We start from the raw sequence: 26,363 nt of genomic DNA, 5'->3' as shown, positions 1-26,363 counted from the left end.
TGCCTTTTCCATTCCTGGGCATTGGTGTTCCCATACCAGATCATGATTCAACCAGATAGGATGTTCTCCACTTCACATCTACTGATGTTTGTCAAAGTTCTTGGTGACGTGCCGAATCTACACAAACTTGTAAGGAAGTAGAGGAGCTTCTGTGCCAAGAAAGTTAAAGCTACTGACACACCCCACCTCTGTTCCCCTAATGAGGACTGGCTCATGGACCATCAACTTCTTCCACCTAAACATAAAATAATCTGCAGGTGCTGGGGTCAAAGCAACACTCTCAACATGCTAGAGGAGGAACTCAGCAGGTCGGGCAGCATCCGTGGAAAAGATCAGTCGATGTTTCAGGCTGGAACCCTTCGTCAGGACTGTAGAGGGAAGGGACAGAGGCCCTATCCGTGGAAAAGATCTTCCACCCGTAGCTGATAATCAGCTCTTTGGTTTTGCTAACATTGAGGGAGAGGTAGTTATTGTGACAGTACCCAACCAGATTTTCAATCTGTCAATTCATCACCTCTTTTGAGTTGGCACCAACAGTGGTGTTACCAGCAAACTTATGTAAGAACGGCATAAGTATAAATGTGGTAGAGCTGGGGACTAAGTGCACATCCCTTTGGTGCACTTTTCCTGATGGTGAATGTGGAGGAGATGTTGTTGCCAAAGTGTATTAATTGCAGTCTGCACATGAGGAAATTGAGGATACAGTTGTGCTGGGACTAACTGAGGCCCAAGAGCTTGGAGCTTAGTGATGAATTTCAAGAGCATGATAGTATTGAATGCTGAGCTGTTGTCAATGAACAGCATCTTGTCATTCTACATCTTTGTTGTCAAAATATTCTGAAGCTGAGTGAAATGCCAGTTAACTAGCATCTGCTGTTGCTCTGTTGAGACAGTAGGCAAATTGGAGTAGATTCAAGTCATTCCTCAAGTAGAAGTTGATATGCCTCATGACCAACTTTATAGTGGGTACAAGGGCTACTGGATGATACTCATTGAGGCCGGTTACCACATTGTTTTGGGCACCTGCCTTAATGCCTGATTGAAGCCTGCTTAAAGTGGTTGAGTACCTCAGCCGCCAAAGCGAAAGGTTGAAGATGTCTATAAACGGTCCAGCCAGTTGATTAGCAAATATCTTCAATTCTCAGCCAGGTACACCGACTGGGCCAGATGCTTTCCATGGATTCACCCTCTTGAAGGATGCACTCACATTAGCTTTGGAAACGTGAAAGTGCCTCCATGTTCCGGCTTAAGATGCTGCTGCTGAAGACGGGTGACAACTTACTGATGGTTCACAAAGCAAGAAATACAACTATATACTTTATTAATAATGCTTTTTCTGTAAAAAAAAAATTATGGTAAATGATCACCGCAAATAATGAAGAGGTGAGCAAAGGCATGGCTGACTCGAGAGTCGAAGTGTGCAGGTGCGGTGCAAAGTCAGAGCAAAATCAATGCATGTTCGAGGAAAAGTCATAGTGAGATCAAGGCATGGTCAAGATGCAATCAAGGTTAGCAGAGAGGAGAAAAGTCAGAGCAGAGGACCTTTGGAGCTCATCCACCTAAACCAAGAGCGAGGTTTAATCGATCTAAGTTCCAGCCGATTTCGAAAGATAGGGTATGGTCATGAAAGTGGCAGCGGGGGTCCAGGCCCGGAGCGTATCGATGCGGTGAGGCCCAGATCTTATAGCAAGGACCGACCTGTTGTTGGACGATTTAAACGCCGGGCCGGACGGATTAGAAAGGCAGGATGACAGGACCAGAGGCAAGGGTTGGGCATGTTCTACACGCTGCTCTGCAATGTTTGCTCTGCTCTTTTCTGCACTGAGGCTGAGGCTGTGGGCCTGTTCCGGCTGCTCTGGGCTTCATATCAGTGGACTCACTTTCCTTCTGAATGGTGTTTGCTTGCTTCTATTGTTTCCACGGTTCATTGCTTTTTATCTCTCTCTGCACATTTGGTGTTAGATGTGTATTGAATAGTGTGACGGGGTTCTGAATTACCCCTATGAACTGTGCTTTTGAAAAGAGAGAGAGAGTTACTTAACACTGATATCTTGTTTTGAAAAGAGAGAGAAAGAGACGAAGACTAACTTTTGGACTGTCACTTTAAGGGACAAGGAATAACTTTTGGATTTCTGCTGGGTTAGAGACAGAGAGGGCACTGAGCAGCTCATAAGTCACTATGGTGACTGAGGGCAGTGTTATTTGATGGACAATTGATGTTATAATTTTTTGGCAGCGTGTTTCTACTTCCAAGGACATTTGCCTGCTTGTACATTTCTTACACAGTCAAAGGAAGGAGGAGTTATTTGAATGACAGTTGGTACTCAGTATGGTGAGATAAATAGGAGGTCAGATGATATAGACCTCAGGCACATGTTTTGGACACTGAATGAGCTTTGTTGTGCCCACAGAAAGAGTGTTTTTTTTGGAGGATCGATTGGGCGGATCAATCAGTGGCTCTTGCAGTGAGAAAAGGGATTGACCGGTGGGGAGTTGTCCATGTGTCCACCCTTGCCTGGGTTGATAGATCCACCACAGAAAAATGGTCCCCTTTGTTGTGGTCACAGTCAGTGACTTTTAAAGGATTTCGGAGGACAACAAGAAGATTGACAGGGTCAGCTCAACTGAAGGCTCAAATCTCTCCCTCTCTCTCTGTCTCTTTCTCTCTCCATCACTACTCAACTCAACACCACGAACTGAACTGAACTTTACTCATCATCGTAAGACTGTAACTATTTACCCCTAGACCCCTAGAAGAAGCTTGACTTTCATATATATTTCCACACTTACTGATATACTTATATATACATATAATCATTGCTAACCTGTTTGATTTATCTACATTTATATTACTGTATTGCATAGTTACTAATAAATATTATTAGTTAATAGCAATACTGGACTCCAAAGTGTTTTCCATCTCTGTTGGTTGGTTCTTTAACCCGTCACGGGGTACGTGACAATAGGTTCTTTTGGGTTTCTTGTTTTGTGGTTTTCTGTAAGCAGGCGAATCTCAAGGATGTATAATGTATATATATTCTGATGATAAATGTACTTTGAATTTTGAACTTTGTCGGTCAAAATGAGCATAAAAGGCATACTGGAATCATTGCATCATGGTATAATAATCCGTTATATATTACTTTTAAAGATATGTATCGGTGAATTCTTCATTGAAAGGGACCACTTCAGTGTCAATAGAAACCACAGAATGAAGGACAAGGTCGTGGTTTCTCATTCTCCCTTCTGCTTTTCCACTTTCAGAGTTGCATACCTCCCATATCAATGTACTTTTCCACGTGTCTTGAGAAGATTTCCTTAACTCAAGGATACCTAGAATTATGTGGAAAGGATGTTTGTGCTCGTGGAAATAAGCAAGAGTATGCATGTGACACTTTCGAAGAGCTATCCAGGCAATGTACAAATCAACCTGTAACAAGGTAATTATTTCGTTAAGTTATCAATTGTTATTACAGTATGTCAAAGTTGAGAATGTAATCCTGTTACAATGTACTGTGCATTGAGAAATTTTACTATTATTACAAACTTTGATGGCATTGTCATGGCAAAGTTAATAATTCTGTCCCAAAGTATTTTTACCCTTCTCCTATCTAAAGGTCGTGACTTTTGCGCTGTTAACCCCACCTTCAGAGGGTTAGGATGTCATAGAGTCAGAGAATAATACAACACAGAAACGGGACTTTTGGCCCAATGTCATGTTAACCAAGATGCCCAACTAAGCTAGTCCCAAGTCATATCTGTGTCCTGCTGTACCTTTTAACAACCTTTTTCATGCCTACAACTCCACAATCATTGTGTGATTTGTAAATCCACCCATTGTGCCAATCGACATTTTCATCCATGTCATATATATATATAACACAAATCCTGCATAGATCCCTACAGAACACCACTGGTCACAAAGCTCCAGCCAGAATAATACCCTTCAAACGTTTGCTCTTGGGGTTTCACGACTGGCTGTTATTCGATATGCCAAGGATGCAGCCTAGGAGATTAGCTCATCTTCTGAGTTCTGGGATTCCGTGGCTCTGGAGACAGGTGAACCGAAAGTCAGTGCCTCTCAGGAATTCAGGGTGTCATGGGAAACAGAAAATCGAAAGCAGCAAGCTGGTGCTGGCTGTCTGCCCAGAGACCTCAGTTCTTTGGGCACAGAGCTCGGAAAAAGCGACGCAACAGGCTCTTAACATCATAAATCAGTGAGTTGTTTGTTATGTCTCCCCTCTCACTGTGAAACGGAGACACCTCTTTTTCCCTTATTAGGGAGAGAGAGAGAGAGAGAGCCTATGGTATGTTGAGTACCTGGTGAACAAGTAGTCTTTGGGGTCCTGCAAGTCTGTGTCTTTGCTGTTGCCTTGCTCACGCTTGAGTGCTTGGTGGGGAACACCGATGCTTTTTTTTTTGCTGGTGGGGGAGGGAGAATTGTTGCTTTGCTTCTGCTTACCAGTGGGAGGGAGGGGAGCTGGGCAGGGGGCTTTGGGGTTCTAACTTTTAATTGTCATTCATTCTTTGGGGCACTCCTCTGTTTTTGTGGATGGTTGCGAAGAAAAAGTATTTCAGGATATAGATTGTATACATTTCTCTGACATTAAATGTACCTTTGAAACCTTTGAAGCTGTGTAAACATCCTGCACTTTGCATCATGATATTTGGGACACGGAATAGTCAGGAGCTTATATTGATATTGATCTTGCTGCATTGAATGAAACGTAAAGGGCCATGGTATCCAGTATAAAGGACTAGGTGGTCAGTATGCCTTCTTTTGGAGGGTCAGATCTGAAAAGAGGCACCGATTTTTACTAATGAAAGTTACCTAGACTAGGATTCAACAACTATCCTTGAAGGATAGGTGAACTTTTCTTGTGCTCTGGTTCATTTTAGGATGGAATTGGCACATTGGGTTCATCAGTGTATATGCTGCATGTGACAAGAGAACCTCTACACCAATGCTGGTGAGGAGAGAGATTCCCTGGCCCTTATCCCAAAATGAGATAAAATTATCCCAGATAACTTCCTAGCGAAAGTCAGAAAGGACACAAAGCTCTAGAAAGGTGTAAGTATTAAAGAGGGAGTAGAAAAACAAGCTGCAACTCCTTAGGGACCGTGTTAGGGAACTGGAGATGCAGCTCGATGACTTTTGGTTGCAAGGAGCGAAGGAAGTAAACCCAAGTGCAGGACACAGACACAGAGACTGAGTTTGGATGCTTACACCGGCATAAACGCCGAACAGCAAACAGGAGGGATCGTGACACAGAGCCCTGACACGGAGTCTTGACTCAGAGAAACGGAGTCTCACAGGTAAACCTTGAAACTGGAGCTAAACTTAGAACAAACAGTTCTAAGCAGTCGGGAAACATAGTTATCTCACAGGAAAAAGACCAACGATCTGGCAACTAATGGCTGTAATATCAGGGTTCTTATGCTGCAGGTCTTGGTAGACCAGGTGTGCCGTCATCAAGGACAATTAGCAGTAAATGGGAAATTAACGGTCAGAATCAAGGCATAATCAAAGGAAATTAGGATCAAGATAGGGAATTAACGATTGGGACCATGACACCTTCGTCTGGTGAGGGAAAGTGAGGAGATGATAGATAGGAGCTATGTGCAGGTAGTCACACCGGGGCCTGGGGAAACAGAGAAGTGGGAAACAGTCAGGAGTCAGAGGCTAGAAAGTACCCCTGTGGCTGTACCCCTTGACAATAAGTACTCCTGCTTGAGTACTCTTGGGGGGAGGGACACCTAACTGGGGGAAGCAATGGTGGTCGTGCCTCTGGCACAGAGTCTGGCCATGTGGCTCAGAAGGGTAGGGAAAGGAAGAGGTTGGCAGCAGGTACTCTATAGTCAGGGGGTCAGACAGGCAATTCTGTGGATGCAGGAGAGAAGCACGGATGGTAGTTTGCCTCCCAGGTGCCAGGGTCAGAGATTGCATCCACGATATCGTGAAGTGGGAAGAACAGCCAGAGGTCGTGGTACATATTGGTAACAACGACATAGGCAGGAAATGGGAGGAGGTCCTGAAAGCAGACTATAGGCAGTTAGGAATGAAGTTGAAAAGCAGGTCCACAAAGGTAGTCAATTAGAGATTACTGCCTGTGCCACGTGACAGTGTGTACAGGAATAAAGTGAGGTGGAGGATAAATGCATGGCTGAGGGATGGAGCATTGGGCAGGGATTCAGATTTCTGGATCATTGGGACCTCTTTTGGGGCAGGAGTGACCTGTACAAAAAGAACTTGAATCCCAGGGGGACCAATATCCTGGCGGGGAGGTTTGCTAAGGCTATTGGCGAGAGTTTAAACTAGGATTGCTGGGGGGTGGGAACCGAACTGATGTGATGGAGGAAAAAGAGGTTGGCTCACAAATAGAGAAAGCTTGGAGACAGTGTGAGAGGGAGGATAGGCAGGTGATAGAGAAGGGACGCGCTTAGACCGATGGTTAGAGATGTGTCTATTTTAATGCAAGGAGTATACTCAACAAAGCAGATGAGCTTAGAGCATGGATCAGTACTTGGAGCTGTGATGTTGTGGCCATTACAGAGACTTGGATGGCTCACGGGCAGGAATGGTTATTTCGAGTGTCAGGCTTTAGATGTTTCAGAAGGGACAGGGAGGCAGGCAAAAGAGGCGGGGGCATGACACTGTTGATCAGAGATAGTGTCACAGCTGCAGAAAAGGAGGAAGACGTCAAGGGATTTTCTATGGAGTCTCTGTGGGTGGATGTTAGGAACAGGAAGGGGTCAATAACTCCACTGGGTGTTCTTTATAGACCACCCAATACTAACATTGATTTTGAGGAGCTGATAGGGAGACAGATTCTGGAAAGGTGTGGTAATAACAGGATTGTTGTGGTGGAAGATTTTAATTTCTCAAATATCCATTGGCATCTCCCTAGACCAAGGGGTTTAGATGAGGTAGAGTTTGTTAGGTGTGTTCAAGAAGGATTCTTGACACAATGTGTAGATAAGCCTACAAGTGGAGAGGCTGTACTTGATCTAGTATTGGGAAATGAACCTAGTCAGGTGTCAGATCTCTCAGTGGGAGAGCATTTTGGAGATAGTGATCACAATTCTATCTCCTTTACCATAGCATTGGAGAGGGATAGGAACAGATAAGTTAGGAAAGTGTTTAATTGGAATAAGAGGAAATATGAGGCTATCAGGCAGTAACTTGGAAGCATAAATTGGGAACAGATGTTCTGAGGGAAATGTACAGAAGGAATGTGGCAAATGTTCAGGGGATATTTGCATGGAGTTTTGCATAGGTACGTTCCAATGAGATAGGGAAAAGATGGTAGGATGCAGGAACCGAGGTGTACAAAGGCTGTTGTAAATCTAATCAAGAAGAAAAGAAGAGCTTACAAAAGGTTCAAAAAAACTAGGTGATGATAGAGATCTAGAAGATTATAAGGTTAGCAGTAAAGAGCTTAAGAAAGAAACTAGGAGAGCCAGAAGGGGCCATGAGAAGGCCTTGGTGGACATGATTGAGGAAAACCCCAAGGCATTCTACAGGTATGTGAAGAGTAAAAGGATAAGACAAGAGAATATGAGCAATCAAGTGTGACAGTGGGAAAGTGTGTATGGAACTGAAGGAGATAGCAGAGGTACTTAATGAATACTTTACTTCAGTATTCATTATGGAAAAGCATCTTGGTAATTGTAGAGATGACTTACAGTGGACTGAAAAGCTTAAGCATGTAGATATTAAGGAAAAGTATATGCTGGAGCTTTTGGAAAGCATCAAGTTGGATATGTCACTGGGACCGGATGAGATGTACCCCAGACTACTGTGGGAGGCAAAGGAGGACATTGCTGAGCCTCTGGCAATGATAGTTTTATCATCAATGGGGATGGGAGAGGTTCTGGAGGATTGGAAGCTTGCGGATGTTGTTCCATTATTCAAGAAAGGGAGTAGAAATAGCCCAGTAAATCATAGACAGTGAGTCTTACTTCAGTGGTTGGTAAGTTGATGGAGAAGATCCTGAGAGGCAGGATTTATGAACATTTGGAGAGGCATAATAAGATTAGGAATAATCAGCATGGTTTTGTCAAGGGCAGGTCGTTCGTGTCTTATGAGCCTGATTGAACTTTTTGAGGATGTGACTAAACACATTGACGAAGGTAGAGCACTGGATGTAGTGTATATGGATTTCAGCAAGGCATTTGACAAGGTACCTCATTCAAGGCTTATTGAGAAAGTAAGGAGGCATGGGATCCAAGGGGATATCGCTTTGTGCATCCAGAAGTGGCTTGCCCACAGAAGGCAAAGAGTGGTTGTAGATGGGTCATATTCTGCATGGAGATCAGTCACCAGTGGTGTGCCTCAGGGATCTGTTCTGGGATCCCTACTCATCATGATTTTTATAAGTGACCTGGATGTGGAAGTGGAGGGATGGGTTAGTAAATTTGCTGATGACACAAAGGTTGGAGGTGTTGTGGATAGTGTGGAGGGCTGTCAGAGGTTACAACGGGACATTGATAGGATGCAAAACTGGGCTGAGAAGAGGCAGATGGAGTTCAACCCAGATAAGTCTGTGGTGGATCATTTTGGTCTGTCAAATATGATGACAGAATATAGTATTGATGGCAAGACTCTTGGCAGTGTGGAGGATCAGAGGGATCTTGGGGTCCGGGTCCATAAGAGACTGAAAGCTACTATACAGGTTGACTCTGTGGTTAAGAAAGCATGCAGTGCATTGGCCTTTGTCAATCGTGGGTTGAGTTTAGAAGCTGAGAGGTTGCAGCTATATAGCATCCTGGTCAGACCCCACTTGGAATACTGTGTTCAGTTCTGGTCACCTCACTATAGGAAGGATGTGGAAACCATAGAAAGGGTGCAGAGGAGATTTACAGGGATGTTGCCTGGATTGGGGAGCATGCCTTATGAGAATAGGTCGAGTGAACTCAGCCTTTTTTCCTTGGAGCGACAGTGGATGAGAGGTGACCTGATAGAGGTGTATAAGTTGATGAGAGGCAATGATCATGTGGAAAGTCAGAGGCTTTTTCCCAGGGCTGAAATGGCTAGCATGAGAGGGCACAGTTTTCAGGTGCTTGGAAGTAAGTACAGAGGAGATGTTAGAGGTAAGTGTTTTTAAGCAGTGAGTGGTGAGTACGTGGAATGGGCTGCCAGTGGAGGTGGGTACGATGGGTCTTTTAAGAGACTCCTGGATGGCTACATGGAGCTCAGAAAAATAGAGGGCTACTGGTAACTCTGGGTAATTTCTAAGGTAAGGACATGTTCAGCATGTCCTGTATTGTGCTGTAGATTTCCTATGTGATAGAATACAAGAATGCCTGCAACACTGAAACTGAGTCAGGTATCAATAACTTGGATGGACTGCCTAATCCACTTTGCTATCTCTATCAGCCTGGCCTCAAAACAATGGAAGTGCTTGTGAAAAACAGCTCTCTCTTCAGAAAATATCTTACAGACTATCTGATGATTCCCCCAAACATTGGGAATTAAAGCTTAAAAGAGCCACCCTACCCTGAGTCCAGCATAATAAGTAACTGGGGCAGCATGGTAGAGAAGTGGTTAGCACAACATTTTACTGTACCTGTGACCCATGTTCAATTCTGGCCACTATCTGTTAGGAGTTTGTACATTCTCCCCGTGATTGTGTTGGTTTCTTCTGTTCCTCCAGTTTTCTCCCACAGTTCAAAGACCCAAGAGTTGGTACCTGTATATTAATTGGTCATTGATTTGACTCAGGTTAACTTGGGGCACGCTGAGTTCTGTGGTAAGATGAGTCCATGGCTAGATCAGCCATGATTTTATTGAATGATGGAGCAGGCTCAATGGGCCAAATGGCCAACTCCAGCTCCTATTTCATATGTTCTTATGAAGGACAAGAAGGGCCTGTTGCATGCTGTATCTAGATGGATAGATAGATAGATAGAAGGTGCCATCAACTTGATGGAATAACATGATGAAACCTTGCAAATGGTGGGACTGGTCCTGAATCCTGTGGAATGATCACTTCATTAAAACCATTGAGAAACAATGAAATTATATACAGTATAAATGATAGAAATAACAAATTTCAGATTAAAAAATACTCTAGTAATGTGACTCACTTATTAAAAGTCTTTATTGTTTATAGTGATCATGATATCACCTTGCAGAAAATTTGGAAACAATGGAGATCAAAGGTTGCATGTGGTAAGAGTTAAATCAATAAACATTTAATATTAATGCGAAATATATAACTCTATTCTTGAAGCATTCTGAGATTTACACAAATGTATAACTTGTTTAACCAGTAATCCCTGGTTGTCCTGGAAATCAACTCTACAAGGAATGTGGTGCTCTGTGTGTACCCTCTTGCTCCGACCCAGAAACGCAGCAACAATGTGACAAATGTGTGAATACTTGCGAATGCCCTGAAGGTAACTATTCCAAAAAATTCAACACCTACGCTCAGTCCGCCAGAAAAAACGGGTTCTCCCAGTGGCCAGCCATTTTAATTCCACTTCCTATTACCATTCTGACATGTCAGTCCATGACCTCCTGTACTGTCACGATGAGGCCACACTCAGGTTGGAGAGCAACATCTTGCATTCTGGCTGGTTAACCTCCAACCTGATGGCATGAACATCAATTTCTCAAGCTTCCAGTAATTGCAACTCGCTCCTCACCATTCCCCCCATTTCCTTTTCCCTCTATCACCTCATCGCCTCACCTGCCCATCACCTTCCTCTGGTGCTCCTCCCCCTTTTCTTTCTTCCATGGCCTTCAGTCCTCTCCCATCAGATTCCCCCTTCTCCAGCCCTGTATCTCTTTTATCAATCAGCTTCCCAGCTCTTTACTTCACCCCTCCCCACTCCCGGTTTCACCTATCAGCTTGTGATTCTTCCTCCCTTCCCCCACCTCCTAACCTGACTCCTCATATTTTTTCTCCAGTTCTGATGAAGTGTCTTGGCCTGAAACATCAACTGTAATCCTTTCTATTGATGCTGTCTTGCCTGTTGAGTTCCTCCAGCATTTTGTGTGTGTTGCTAAAAAAATAATAAATGTTCAGTCATTCATGATAATACACAAATCAGGCATCCTGTTGAGGAAATACTTTGCTTTTAGAGATGTAGACCTTTGGTTAAATTATATTCCATTTGTCTGTTTTGATGGTTAGTAAAGACTGACAGGCATTATCACTCAAGATAGATTACACTGTTGCTATAGATAAATATACACTGCATGTAATTGACGTACAGTCCATACCACTTATAGTGGGCCAATTGGTATCATTGCCACATTCTCTTTAAAGATAGCAAACAATCCAACTGGGAACATACCTGAAAGTTGATATAAGACCATAAGATATAGCAGCAGAAGTAGGCCATTCAGCCCATCGAGTCTGCTCCACCATTCAATTATGGGCTGATCCAATTCTTCCAGTCATCCCCACTCCCCTGCCTTCTCCCCATACCCTTTGATGCCCTGGCTAATCAAGCACCTACCTATCTCTGCCTTAAATGCACCCAATGACTTGGCCCCTACAGCCACTCATGACAACAAATTCCACAGATTTACCACCCTCTGACTAAAGTAATTTCTCAGCATTTCTCTAATAAATGGACATCCTTCAATCCTGAAGTCGAGCCCTCTTGTCCTGGCCTCCCATACCATGAGAAATAACTTTGCCATATCTAATCTGTTCAGGCATTTTAACATTCGGAATGTTTCTATGAGACTCCCCACTTATTCTCCTGAAGTCCAGGGAATACAGCCCAAGAGCTGCCGGACATTCCTCATACGGTAACCCTTTCTTTCCTGGAATCATTTTTGTGAATCTTCTCTGAACCCCCTCCAAAATCAGTATATCCTTTCTAAAATAAAGAGCACAAAACTGCACACAATACTCCATGTGTGGTCTCACGAGTGCCTTATAGAACCTCAACATCACATCCCTGTTCTTATATTCTATACCTCTAGAAATGAATGCCAACATTGCATTTGCCTTCTTCACCACCGACTCAACCTGGAGGTTAATCTTTAGGGTAACCTGCACAAGGACTCCCGAGTTCCTTTGCATCTCTGCATTTTGGATTCTCTCCCCATCTGAATCTTACTAACTCTTCCTTCAGTTAGTTCTGACGAAGGGTCTCGGCCTGAAACGTCGAATGTACCTCTTCCTAGAGATGCTGCCTGGCCTTCTGCGTTCACCAGCAACTTTGATGTGTGTTGCTTGAATAATAGTCTGCCCATTTATTTCTTCCACAAAAGTGCATGACCATATACTTTCCAACATTGTATTTCATTTGCCATTTCTTTGACCATTCCCCTAAATTATCTAAGTCTCTCTGCAGGCTCTCTGCTTCCTCAACGCTACCCGCTCCTCCACCTATCTTTGTATCATCAGCAAACTTGGCCACTAATATGGTGAGCAAAGTCAGAACGAGCAGAGACCATGGCTTCAAAAAGATCAGTCCCCACTCACAATAAGGTTTAAGTTCTACACAAAAACAGTGTTGTGTTGTAACTTATCAGCATTCACAAAATGCTGGAGGAACTCAACAAGCCAGGCAGTATCTATGGAAAAAAGCACTGTTGATGTTTTGGGCCGAGACTCTTTGGCAGGACGGATTTTCTCTTGTTTGTAACTTATCAAGAAAGTTATTACTGAATTTACTCTAAAATAGTCTAGAAGCTTTGATAAAATGCAAACCCTACTCTCTGTTGCAATAACAATGGTCACAATTATTCTCAATTGAGGTGAAAGCCACACTCTTTGTTGGACCAAGATGCCATTAATTACTTATTTTATCCAACTCAGGCACTGTCCTCGATGACATAAGAGGAGAGGGTCGGTGCATCAGCAAAAATACTTGTCCTTGTGAATATGGTGGAAAGATCTATGAACCTGGAGAAATAAGAAACACTTCTTGTCATACATGGTAATTGCATCAGATTTTTCATATAAAACACTGAACTATTTTGCTAACTTTCTAATGGTTACATTTTTCTTTGTTAGTTTTTGTCATAGTGGAATGTGGAACTGTTCAGACATCAGCTGCCCTGGAAGATGCAAAATTGAAGAAGGATCTCACATAACAACATTTGACAATAAATATTACACAATGAAAGGAGATTGCTCTTACTATGCTGTTGTTGTACGTAAGATCTCATTTCCCATGCTACTAGGGAGGGAGTAAAATAAATCAAGATGTGTGCAAAATTAGTCAAACTTCCATCTATATTTGCTCAATTTTGATTACTTAGGCAGCGGGGCATACCCTTAAAGAACAAAGGGGGTTACCTTTGTTATTTCTGAATTTCCAGTGCCTATGGGGAATGAAAATCACATGTCCAGTAGATGCATATTTAACAACTAAAAACTTAAAATATACATTAAATAGTTTTAATAATGTGTATAATTCTGGCATGCTTCAAGGATGCAGGCAACATATAGTATGCTTTCATGTATGCATATTGTTGTGCATGCACATTTGTGTATAAACAAACAGGTCAAACCTTAGAAAAGTAATCCTGACAGAAAATCCATGACTAATTCATAACTACGAGGGATAATTAATAAAACCAGGGAAATTGAGGAGAAACTTCTTTAACTCGAGGAAGTTAAACTGTAACAAGTTATGTCACCTTGAGTGGTTGTGGTGAGAGGCATGAATGTACTAATGGAAAGTATAAGCCGCATTGATGGGAATGAATGAATTAGGGTGAGAAATGTTTGAATTAAGTATTACCATTGAATTGTCTCTTTTAAAATAACTAACAATTTCACTAAATTCAAAATTTGTAATTATTTCCATATAGACAATTGCATTAAAATGCATTTTATAAATGTGCAGTAAAAATGATTTATAAGCTTTAAAATTCATACAAATTCAAATAAGATGCTGGAATTTGGATTAGTTCAGAGTTTGGAGTCAGTAATATATTAACTCACATATCAATTTGTCAGAATATATATTTTTATTTTTTTTGTAGTTTTACGCAGAGACAAATGCATGGAATGTAGTGATTGAAGTGAGGCCATGTCAAGCTGCACTTAAAGAGATGTGTTTACACCGTGTGGTACTCTCCAACCAGCAGGTGAGAATATATTAATCATATCATTTCTGTTAGTGGTGTGTTTCAGAAATTACAAAACAAATATTCCTTTTTTTCTCTCTCTTTTGTGTAGAGCCGTTATACTTTTACTAGTGATGGTAGTGTTTATTCTGATAGGAACAAAGTTGGTCTTCCCCTTAGAACAGGTAAAAGAAAATAATCCTGTTTTACTTACTAAATAAATAGCAACAAAACTAAAAAAACTTTTGTTTCTTTCTCTTTTTACAGCTGATATAATAATATTTCAACAGTCTTCCATGTTCCTTCAAGTGGCAACTGCATTTGGACTGAAAATGCAAGTGCAGACATCTCTCATCATGCAGCTTTACATCTCACTGCCTGAAGTTTTACAAGGTCGCACAAGAGGTAAAGTATTTAATTCTTCTAAACTGTACTTGACTGCTATCTCAATGCATAAAATTAAATCCCATCGAACACATGGAAAGAGCACTGGACTGTGCTCTAGAATAATGCTATTCATGTTTCCCTTTTGACTGTGCATGTATCAGTTCTGTCACATTCTCTCACCCTGGCTTTCCCCTCCCCAATACAATCAAGCACCTGTTAGTTTTCTTATCATTTAGATTAATTTGTGAACTGTCTGAAACATGAATTATTGGCCTTTATTTTGGGAATACAATTTATTTATTTAGAGATACCTTGCAGAATAGGCCCTTCCGGCTCTTCAAGCCCTGCCACCCAGCAACCCCCAGCAACCCCCGACAACCCCGATTTAACCCTAACCCAATCGCGGGGCAATTTACAATGTCCAAGTGACAAACTTGGACTGTGGGAGGAAACCGGAGCACCGGCGAAAAGCCACGCATTCCACGAGGAGGGTGTACAAACTCCTTACAGGGGGCACTGGGTCTGAGCTCCAAGCTGTGATAGTGTTGCACTAGCCGATATGCTACCATGATGCCCAATAATGTATTGATTTCTTTATGCATTCTGTATAAACAGTAAATTGCTATGTTTTCATGCATTGCATGTTCCAATTCCACATAAATTTTAATTATCAAAGATCTGGCAAAAACCAGATGGTACCAGAAGGCTAGCAAATATATATGCATAATCTCAGGCTACGTCCACACTAGACCGGTTAAATCCGTAACCAAAGCCTTTTCTTTTCATTTTGACCCTCCGTCCACACTGAAACAGCGTTTTCCTCCCCCAAAAATGGAGCTTTTCTAAAACACTCTTCAGAGTGTTTAAATCTGAAAACGCCGGTTGGCCGTTGTAGTGTGTACAGGGTAACCGGCTAATTCTAAAAACACTGTCATGACGTGCCAGAACAAATGGTGGTGGCAGAGCGACACTTCATTGTTTTCTTGAATGCAACCTCCAACACCAAAACAATATCTGACAATAGATGTGTAACAGCCTAATGTAACGTTGTATGGAAATACAAGATAACACTGATGCAGACATATTTTATACATTTAACAAGGTGTTTTATTAATGTATTGCTTGTGCAAACATTCAATAGATGCAATTGTCACTTTTGCCCAGAAACTCATTTTATTGCATGTTAAATACAGCAAAATAATACACAAAGACATGGCAAAGGTAAAGGCAAACAAATGAGGTAACAGCAAATTTCACTCTTGCCCAGTAACAAGCCTTATTGCATTTACTTTTAGCTGTCGTCTCTTTCATCGGTGAAGAGACTATGGCTGTAGGAAGTGTTTCTGGACAAACGCGCACCAAGTCTTTCGTTTGGCAATTTCCTTTTAAGTTTTTCTAGTCTGTAACTGGACAAACGCGCACCAAGTCCACCGTTTCCACTTCACTTGTTTTCTGTGTATCCTGCGCATGCCCAGTGGGAGGAGATTCACCCAAATATCCGTTTTAATGAGGATGGAGGTATTTTCAAAAACGCCTGGTGTGGACGCCTATTGGTTTTACATGAAACCAGCGTTTTCAAAATTATCCAGTCTAGTGTGGACATAGCCTCAGTATCTTTCACATATGTAATAAAGCAGGTGGAAAATTAAAATATATGTAGAATTGCGCAACCATCTCATAGATAATTACCAGGTTACTTCTTTTACTTTATTAAGTTGTTAGCTGAAGGATAAATATTGCATAGGATGCCTAAAAGTTTGTTCTTCTCCTCTTGGGAAAAGCACCTTGAAATTGCATGCTTTTACCCCAGAACCCTGGTTTTAATGTCTCAGTTAAAAATATTATAGTTGACGGAATGGTCCTGTAATGATATGGTAACACACTGGAATACATTTCAAAAGTGGCATTAGAATACATAACCTTTCAACCCAAGAGCAAGTGTCCCACCAACTAAGGTTTTGTTGAAAGCAGAGCCACTGCAGGTGGTAAAAATTACTGTTGTAATCACTTTAGCAATGAATCAGATTAAACGACATGTTAATGTATTATAATATTTTCTGTTTCACAGGTCTATGTGGCACCTTTAATGACAATGCAAATGACGACTTCTTATCTGCATATAACATTGTGGAAGATGCCCCCCTTACTTTTGCTAATTCTTGGGCCACTGAAAACAACTGCCCTCTGTCAAGCCCACCTGAGCCATGCATTAGTTCAGAAAACGGTAATACAGAAAACAATTGTGCTTTTTAATAATAAAAAAATAGTTTTATTCAGCTGCATTGTTTAAAAAATTCCTGGCCAATTTCTCTCCTGCACTGAAGTTAAAGCATCCGACTGACATCTTGCAGTCTCAAGGGGTAGTGACAAGCCTGATGTGTAACCTTAAATTTAGGTCACCCTTCAATATTCAGTTCATAAAATTCTCTCTCACACTGCCCCTTTTGTATAATACCTTACAGTCACATTATTTTCTGTGTGAATAATTTGCTTCAAAACATGAGATTAGTTATATCCCAGTTTTCTAGTTGTTCTCAACCAATATGTAACATACAAGTTAGCTGGTCAAACAAGCATCTTACAGCATCATTACTCTTCCTTCGCTCAAGAGGTTTCCCTGTTTTTCTTAAGCCAGTCCCAGTGTAGTAGCCTGAAGGCAGTTTTATTGTTCACTAACGTGTTATAGTACACAAGGAACTAAGTAAAAAGACAGTACCAGGAAAGATAGATTCAAATATTGATTGAATTTCCTTCGACTCATGAAAGTATTTCAGTTTCAAAAATAAATGAACCCAAAGCAGACATATTAATTTCAGCAAAAGCCTCACCATAAACGCGAGAGATTTTGCAGGTGATGGAAATCCAGAGCAACACACACAAAATGCTGGAGGAACTCAGCAGGTCAGGCAGCATCTATGGACATGAATGAAGAGCTGACATTTCAGGCCCAGACCATTCATCAGGACTCATTAAAAGTCTCACCATCTGCATTCAACCCATGAGGGTAATTTTGATGGCCTCGCCATCTATTAATACAGCATGGAAATATTCTGGCATCCCTGTCTTCTGGGCAGTACAAGGCCTGAGCGATTTCATCTCAGTGTTCTGCAAGTGACAGCAACAATGAAATATGGCCCAAGCTTTTCCATTTCTTCTGCTGCTGGAATGACCCCATTAAAATTTTAGACTCTGAGCTGCTGTTCATGATGTTGTTCAAAACAAAAAGAAAATAGAAAAAAAATGCCAAGGGCAGAAGTGGTACAGTAACCTCGGGACTTGGGGTATTTCTGCAATCACAAGATCACAAGACAAAGGAGCAGAAGTAGGCCATTTGGCCCATCGAGTCTGCTCCGCAGCTCCCCCATGAGCTAAACTATTCACCCATCTAGTTCCAATTTCCAGCTTTTTCCCCATACCCCTTGATACCCTGACTAATTAGATACCTGTCAATCTCCTCCTTAAACACCGTCAATGATTGGGCCTCCACAGCCATATGTGGCAACGAATTCCACAAATCCATGACCCTCTGGCTAAAAAAATTTCTCCTCATCTCTGTTTTTACTGGGTACCCTCAATAGTGCAATAGGTTTGTGAACAAGGGCTGAATTTGGTAGAATTTACCACTTAACAATACAGTTATCCTGGAAGAAATATTGTTGGTTTAGATTGGTAAGTTGCTGTTCTTTTATGTACCTTTTGCCTGCAACAGTATATAGAATGGGGAAGAAAATACTTGGGTATTCAGGGCAAAAGAAACAAGAAGTTAATTGGAGGTAATAGAAAGAAGATCATCGTGAGACATTACGGAAGTGAATGATGAAAGGTCTTGGAAATGAAATGAAACTCTAGTGGCAGTTATTAATGGGAAGAGAAAATAAGCATTAGACTTCAGAATGGAAGAGCAAATTGAGTGGAAAGAAGGTACTATTATGAACAAGGAGAAAAAAAGGAGAGCTCGAGAAGCTTTGATATGGGACCAGTATCAACACGTGGAAAATAGTAGTACATGGAATCGAATACTTGAGATGGTCTTAAGACGTGTGGGTAGCAGGGGGTAAACTGATATATGCCCAAACTCTCCATTCTTTGGGTTATGATTTTGAAAAGTCCATTTAAATCAAAATCTATCCCATCACAAACTTCAGTTAATAATCACAGAATTTACGATATGCAAGCAGATCTTTCCTCTCCACATCTCTGAGGTTTTTCTATGGAAAGAAAAAAATTCACAATATTATAACTTGCATTGTGAATGGGAGTTGGAACTAAACAGATCCTTTGAAAGGAAACTACTGTCCATTATGTTTATAGGCTTACTTCTATAGTAACTATTAACATGTACATTTAGAGGGCAAAGTAATAAATTCAGAATTGTACCAAAGGCACAAAACCAGGAAGTCAAATGATGCAGTGGAGATGTGCATGAATGTTGAGATTTTATTAGAATAAAATTAATTTGTTTTAGTTATTATATTTGAATTAATTCTTAAAATATGGTGATTTAAAACATCTGTTACTAAACTTGATTTGCAGAAAACTATGCCAAACAGCACTGTTCCCTTCTCAAAAGTCCAGCAGGTGCTTTCTCAGTATGTCACTCCACAGTGGATTACATGAATTACTATCAGGTAAGGATCCCGTGGAGGAGTTAATATTGGGAAAACAATACAAAGCATTTGGTTGTGAAGCCAGTAATCAGACTTCAACACCTTATTTACCAGCAATCCCATACTCATCCATCATCTATCACTGAGCATCACTGATCACAAAGGAAAAATGGAATCTATCAATAAAGAAAAATTTCAAAACAACTTACAATTTAAAACATGACAAAAGTCAATGACTGTATGTCTGTGCTTGGTGCTTGCCTTTCATGCACCTTGGCTTGTCCTTGTGTTCCTATATGATATTATCATCTATTATTTACTAAGCACAGTTTTTGACATGTTTATATGTGGATTAGACCACAAGACCACAAGATATAGGAGCAGAATTAGGCCATTTGTCCTATTGAGTCTATCCCATTTCTTCATGGTTGATCCATCTCCCTCTCAGCCTCAATCTCCTGCCTTTTCCCCATATCCCTCCATGTCCTGACTAATCAAGAATCTATCAACCTCTGCCTTAAACATACCCAATGACTTTGCCTCCACAGCCGTCTGTGGCAACAAATTCCACAGATTCACAACTGTCTAAAGAAATTCCTCCTCCTCTCTGTTCTAAATGTACATCCTTCTATTCTGGGACTGTGTCCTCTGGTCTTAGGTTCCCCACCATAGGACTCATCCTCTCTACAGCTACTCTATCAAGACGTTTCAACATTTGATAGGACTCGAGCACCTAGGCATGTTCCAGTGCTGTTATGTGATTAGACACCATTGCCATCATGCCCCATTAAGATAATCTGTTGGTACAACGAGAACAATGAGATTAATTAGGCTAATTTCCTTTTTTCCAGATGTGCGTGGCTACTACCTGTGCCTGTGAGAATATCAACGACTGCCTGTGTGTAGCATTGGGAGCCTATGCCCATGAATGTGCTGCAAATGGTGTCATTGTGAGAAACTGGAGAAGAGACATTTGCAGTATGTTGAGAAAATTGAGTTTTTTCAAGTTTTCACTAGTCTTAATGTCCCTAACCCTAAACTGGCTCAACTGAAATGTATTTATCAGCCTTTCACAAATGTATTTATTAGCCTGAGCTGTAAGAAGCTTTACAGGCATTCAGGCACCATTTACTTTCATGTCCGTGCTTGGTGCTTGCCTTTCAAGCACCTTGGCTTGGTCTAGTGCTTCCATGTGATGTAGACACCACAGCCATCGTACGCCATCTAGAAAATAGAATATAGAACATTACACCACAGTACAAACCCTTTGACTCATGATGTTGTGCCAACCTTTCAACCTGCACCATGATCAATCTAACCCTTCCCTCCCACACAGCCCACCATTTTTCTTACATCCATGTGTCTATCTAAGAGTCACTTAAATGTCGATAATGTATCTGCCTCTGCCACCACCCCAGGCAGTGCGTTCCATGCACCCACCCCTCTCTGTGTAAAAACATGACATGGCCATTGTTAACGCAGTCTTAGTTACTATTAGACATAATATAAAAATATTTGGAATTTGCTTACTTCTTTATGTATTCTCTGTTATGTCCTTTTGGTGGTGGTAATTTTTTTTACTCTGTAAATGGAGCTGCCATCTGGAGACAGGGGTTAAAGGTCAGTAGTTTAGCATGTTGTTTGACTATTGGACAATTTCTGGGCTTTTGGGGGAGGTGGGTGGGGCAAATAGGTTAGTTTTTCTTCGACTGGGCAGTCCTGAGGGGTATTTCTTTGTCAATCATCTTGCTGTTCTTTCTGATCGAGTCAAGCTTCGACCTTTCTTCCGATTTAGGTTGCGACTGTGCATTAGATTACTTCATAGAATTTTTAAATTAAATTTTAAATATGGATCTCAATAAAATCAATATATCTTGGAATTTAAATGGTATGAACCAACATATTAAATGTAGAAAAATTTTTAAGAAATTAAAAACACTTCATGCAAATATTATTTTTGCGCAGGAGACACATATTCGTAAACAAGGTGAAAGTCGTTTTTTTTCTTTCAATCTTTTTTTCGAAGTTTCAGATTTGATCAGAAAGTCTTTCTTTCTTTCTTTTTTGGTCATATCCTCAAAATGGACTGCCCAGTCCCTTTTTTTTTGTTTTATTATAGTGTAGTGAGGTTTTTTTTCTTTCTTTTCATTCAAAACCCATTTTTTTTCCTTTCCCTTCATAAACTGGTAAGAGGAGAGTTGTTATTTTCATTTTTTTATTATTATATATTTTATACTAGTTTAACAATGTCTATGATTTTGACAATGTTTGTCTTAATCTTGGTTTTTATTGTTACTGATATATATCTTTGAACTAATTCTCCTCTTGACTGTATTTATGTTTTTTTTAAATCAATAAAAAGATTTTTAAAAAACATGACTCTGACATACCCGCTATATTTTTCTCCAGTTACCTTAAAATTATACCCTCTCATATTAACCGTATCTGCCCTGGGATACATGCCCCTTATAATCTTGTACACTTCTATCAAGTCAAGTCTCATCCTCCTTCACTGCAAAGAGAAAAGCCCTAGCTCAGTCAACCCATCCTCATAAGACATGCTCTCTTATCCTGTCTGCATCCTGGTGAATCTCCTTTGTACCCTATCTAAAGCTTCCATATCCCTCCTATAATGAAGCAACCAGAACTGAACACAAACTCCAAATGAGGTCCAGCCAGGGTTTTATAGAACTGCAATATTACCTCACAGCTCCTGAACTCAATCCACCAACTAATGAAGGCCAACACACCACATGCCACCCTATCATGGATGTGGACCCAAAGATCCCTCTGTCCTACCCACTGCTAAGAAGCCTGCCATTGACCCTCTATTCTGCCTTCATGTTTGGCCTTCCAAAATGAATCACTTCAATCTGTTCTGGATTGAACTCTATCTGCCACTTCTCAGCCCAGCTCTGCATCCTGTCAATGATCCATTGTAACCTATGACAACCTGCTACACTATTGACAGCACCATCAACCTTCATTGCATCTACAACTGTGTTTACGCAAATTGTCAAATTCAACTATACTTGTAAAGCTTCATAAATGTCTTATTACAACTGTAAAAAACAACATAGTGGAGAATTCGAGTGCAATGGGATAATTTGGCATCAAAGGTCATAACCTTTTGAAGTCAAAGCATACAATATGCAAATACCATTGCTTCTTTTGAATGATATTTAGCTTGATGTTTGCTTAATTATTATCTGGTTCTAGATATATCATGCAGTAACTCTCAGGTCTACCAGGATGACATGAGAGCTTGTAACCGGACCTGCAGGTCTCTATCAGAGAATGATTATACCTGCAAAATTAAAGATGTTCCAGTTTATGGATGTGGTTGTTCTGAAAAGAAGTATTTGGATGAACATGGATTCTGTGTGGACCAGTCGAACTGCTTGTGCTATTATGAAGGACGGCTTATAGAAAGGGGTCAGAGTGTTAGGAAGAATGGGATCCTCTGGTAAGTATCTTCTAATTATTTAACATTATGGAAAAGAACTATTAAATACAGCTGAACCATAATTCAACTTTCATTTTATATGTAGCATTTGCCAAAATGGACGTCTTCATTGCTTGAAGATACCTGACCCAGAACCTCCAGGTAACTAATGTTACATCATCTATCTACTCCACTGGTGCACAAATTGTATAAAGTACTAAATTAATGGAAAACCATTTATCGGGTTCTTTTTGACCATTATTTTCTTTAGGATGCCAGGGTGGCAAAATAATGTTTGACTGTACAAATGGAACAGCTTCTTCATCTGAAAGCTTGTGTAAAAAGACATGTCGAACTCTAAGCATTCCATGCGTAAGTGACTTTCACATTTGTAGTTAAGAGAACTCTCGGAGACAGCCAAGCGAAGCAGTCACTGGTTATGGATGAAGAGGAGTGATGGCAGCCGGGCCCTAAAATGACCCACAGGTGGCCAGATATGAAGGGAGGGTGCACCTGGGACGCTGGGTCGCACTGTTGAGCCCCAAGGAGATGTAGTGAGCTTAAATTGACAAAACATCTAAGAAGGGGGGTGCCCACCTGATGACCCCTGGGAAGCATCTGCCACCCACCAAGCCGCACCTCAAGATCTCTATGCTATGACACGAGTTAAGATCTGTTTATCAAAGGGATAGTCCTGTGAGCTTGAACAGAACTGAACCTACTAAGCGTATGGAACAGTGAAATGAATGATTATGCAGAATGTTTCACATTCGTTATCACAATTACATAAATTACTATTGTAAAGCAAAATTATTGTCCTGATGCCTTGCAGCTTCTCGATTCAGAGGAGCTTATAGCTATTAGCCACTGTCTCGATGAAAATACCTCCAACCAATCACTCATTTTAATCTGTTATAACAGAAGAGTTCATGTGTCCCTGAGTGTGCCTGCCCCCATGGTCTTGTAGAGGATGATAGTGAAAACTGCATTCCACCTGAAAATTGCCCTTGTTTTTATCATGGTGAACCTTATACTACCGGAAAAATTATTCAAAAGGACTGCAATAAATGGTAAGATTACATAAACATCAGCAGAAATACTGAAAACCATGTGATCTTCTGAATGCACTCACCATGGCTCTGCACTCTTCATATTGCAGCACATGCCAGGGAGGCTTGTGGAGCTGTACCAATAAGATATGCCCAAAGACTTGCGAAGTTTATGGTGATGGCCACTATATAACCTTCGATGGGAAAAGATATGTCTACGATGGAAATTGTGAATATATTTTTGTTGAGGTACATTAGCTTCATATGCTATTTCCATAATTCATAACAGGTATGACTTAATACACATCAGTACCAAATGAGAGAACATCATCAAACTCAGTTCAGTTTCTATGATTTCCTTGATGGACTAATAATGGGGATGCAGAATAAATTAAAACTTTTGGAGCTCAGAGAGCAGAAAATACTCCTGGTGATCTGTGACCTACTCTAATGAGGTCACACTGCATATGACATGTGCACTTCATTTATTTATCCTTCACTAAAATTATCATACAAGCCAAGGTACAAAGTAGAAAATGTAAACTCACTGTGGCAAGGCAATATTCCTGTTGTATAAGGAAACATATGAAAAAAAATTAAGAGACAAGCTTCCTGGGGAAAGTAAAGCAATAGCTGTGCTAAGGTTGATTCGTTGCTAGTATAAACTTTGAACTGAATATTTATACAAAAAAAATAATTATTATTGGTGATAAGTAACTTATACTATATCCACTTCTGATGGCTGCACTTAGAGGCAGTTAATAGGCTCTTATGACCCATGAACATAGTTTCACAAGATGCTGTGTGTCACAGGACTTTATGCTGGAGATCCAAATGCAAACATTATTTGTCTTAGTGCAATCAAAGCCTTGCTTTATAATTCCTACCTACCTACTTACTGCCTGTGACGCTGCTGGTGTTTAAGGCAGAAATGAAGTTCCTCCACCTCTGGCATTGTTCAGGGCTTCCTTCAATATTTTCACTACTGTCAGTCATGCAAGTCCCGTGTGGAGACTCAGAATACTGTTGCGCCCAGATGTAGAAGGATTCTTCATTGCTGTTTGTGTAACAGTTTTGTTATCCAATTGGCGTTGTTAGCCCTGAGCTGAACCCCCGAACCTGGAGGACCGGTGGACAGCTCTTAATCTGAACTCTATTCTTTGACCTGCTTGGCATGGGTAGCCCTACCAAGAGCCAAAGCATGAAGCCCTGACTCCAGCCAGCATAACTCTTTGGGTCATCGAGGAAGACAAGTCACCAAACCACAACAAGGTTGTAGTCCTGTTGAAGGTTTATAATTCCTGTTCTGGATTTATTACTTTACTCTTAGGACCAATGTAATCGTCAAGAAGGCACTCTCCAAATTCTCACAGAGACTATTCCCTGCTGTGAAAGAGGAATGACATGCTCGAGAAACATCAGAATCTTACTTGAGGTGTTATTTCTTTTTAACTTCCATCATATATTTTCTGCATTGGAATGTTCTTACAATATTTTGGCAAGAAACATATATCCCTGGACTCCAATATTTTATTCTGTTTGTACAGGGTAAGGAAATTATTCTAACTGATAACCGAGTGGTGACAACTGAGAAATTTATGAATCAAACCCAGTGCACAGCGAATTCTTATTCACTTCATACTGTTGGACTCTATTTGATCCTTGCCTTTTCCAATGGGATCACAGTGATATGGGATAAAAGCACAAGACTTTCAATCACACTGGACTCGAGATGGAAAGTAAGTATGAATTGAAAACTAAAATATTCTTCTTTATTCTTGCGTATCGTAACAAGAAACACACTAAAAAAAAAATGAGTTGCTAAGCTACCAAAGGGTTTTATTATAAGTTTCTTGCTCGGGATTATACTTCAAAACAGCACAATGCTTTATAGTACCAGCAACCCAGGACCAATTCCCACTGCTGTCTAAAAGAGTTCATACATTCTCCTCGTGACCACAAGGGTTTACTCCAGGTGTTCTGGTTTCCTCCCACAGTCCAAAGACTACTGGTTAATAGGTTAATTTGGTCATTGTAAATTGTCCCGTGATTAGGCTAGGATTAAATCGGGGCAGCATGGCTTGAAAGGCCAGGAGGGCCTACTCCACCCCGTTTCTGAATGGATGAATCAATCAATTAATTAATTAATAGAAACATTCAAAAAATGTCTTTGAGAATTATGAAATACATTTTATATGCAGTACTATGAGAGGCAGGAAATTCCAATAATTTGATTCTGAAATAAAAATGCTATAATGCTCTGATCTTCAAGATCCTCAAAAGACTGTATTTCACTCAGGATATTTAACACAGCTACAATGATCAAGAACTTCCAACAATATACTTGCCAAGTCATTGTTGGTACAAACTTTCTCAATTACACTTGCCAAATGAACACTAGGTACAAACCATAAATAAATGCCTACAATGGATAATCTGTATTATTAAACAGATATAAATGTGAAAATGATAATTCACAGAATTTATTTTCTTAACTTCATATTTCTATTAAAGAATAGAGTGTGTGGTCTATGTGGGAACTTCAACGATGATGTCTCAGATGATATGACAACAAAGGGGAATTCCTTGGTGTCTAACGCGGTGGTTTTTGGAAACAGCTGGAAGTCCATGACATGCTCAGATACAGTCATTCAAACATCGCCATGTGAGAGAAATCCATATTGTTTAGCATGGTCATTAAGGAAGTGTGACATAATTAAATACAACATGTTTCAATCATGCCACAGCAAGGTACGTCTGCTGAAAAAATTTGCTTTATTTGAGATGGGGATCCGAAATGATCTCAAACATTAATTCAAATATGCTCACAA

General features: G+C 40.6%; 1 protein-coding gene across 1 annotated transcript in view; it reads left to right on the top strand.

Annotated features, from left to right (window-relative positions):
- The window catches only part of LOC140186946 (uncharacterized), a 94,700-nt gene that overhangs the window by 23,307 nt on the left and 45,030 nt on the right, over positions 1 to 26,363 (top strand). The window contains exons 7-25 of the mRNA XM_072241760.1: positions 3,265 to 3,440; positions 10,116 to 10,174; positions 10,276 to 10,401; positions 12,786 to 12,906; positions 12,984 to 13,122; positions 13,961 to 14,065; positions 14,157 to 14,229; positions 14,312 to 14,449; positions 16,500 to 16,655; positions 18,965 to 19,059; positions 19,890 to 20,016; positions 22,258 to 22,504; positions 22,590 to 22,645; positions 22,755 to 22,855; positions 23,405 to 23,553; positions 23,643 to 23,781; positions 24,863 to 24,967; positions 25,080 to 25,271; positions 26,047 to 26,283. Coding sequence (XP_072097861.1) covers positions 3,265 to 3,440; positions 10,116 to 10,174; positions 10,276 to 10,401; positions 12,786 to 12,906; positions 12,984 to 13,122; positions 13,961 to 14,065; positions 14,157 to 14,229; positions 14,312 to 14,449; positions 16,500 to 16,655; positions 18,965 to 19,059; positions 19,890 to 20,016; positions 22,258 to 22,504; positions 22,590 to 22,645; positions 22,755 to 22,855; positions 23,405 to 23,553; positions 23,643 to 23,781; positions 24,863 to 24,967; positions 25,080 to 25,271; positions 26,047 to 26,283 — 2,541 coding nt within the window. The remainder of the gene's footprint in view (positions 1 to 3,264; positions 3,441 to 10,115; positions 10,175 to 10,275; positions 10,402 to 12,785; positions 12,907 to 12,983; positions 13,123 to 13,960; positions 14,066 to 14,156; positions 14,230 to 14,311; positions 14,450 to 16,499; positions 16,656 to 18,964; positions 19,060 to 19,889; positions 20,017 to 22,257; positions 22,505 to 22,589; positions 22,646 to 22,754; positions 22,856 to 23,404; positions 23,554 to 23,642; positions 23,782 to 24,862; positions 24,968 to 25,079; positions 25,272 to 26,046; positions 26,284 to 26,363) is intronic.

This window comes from Mobula birostris, chromosome 23 (assembly GCF_030028105.1).
Source record: "Mobula birostris isolate sMobBir1 chromosome 23, sMobBir1.hap1, whole genome shotgun sequence".
NCBI lineage: Eukaryota > Metazoa > Chordata > Chondrichthyes > Myliobatiformes > Myliobatidae > Mobula > Mobula birostris.
The sequence above is the reverse complement of the archived record's forward strand: the minus strand, read 5'-3'. Positions and strand labels throughout refer to the sequence as shown.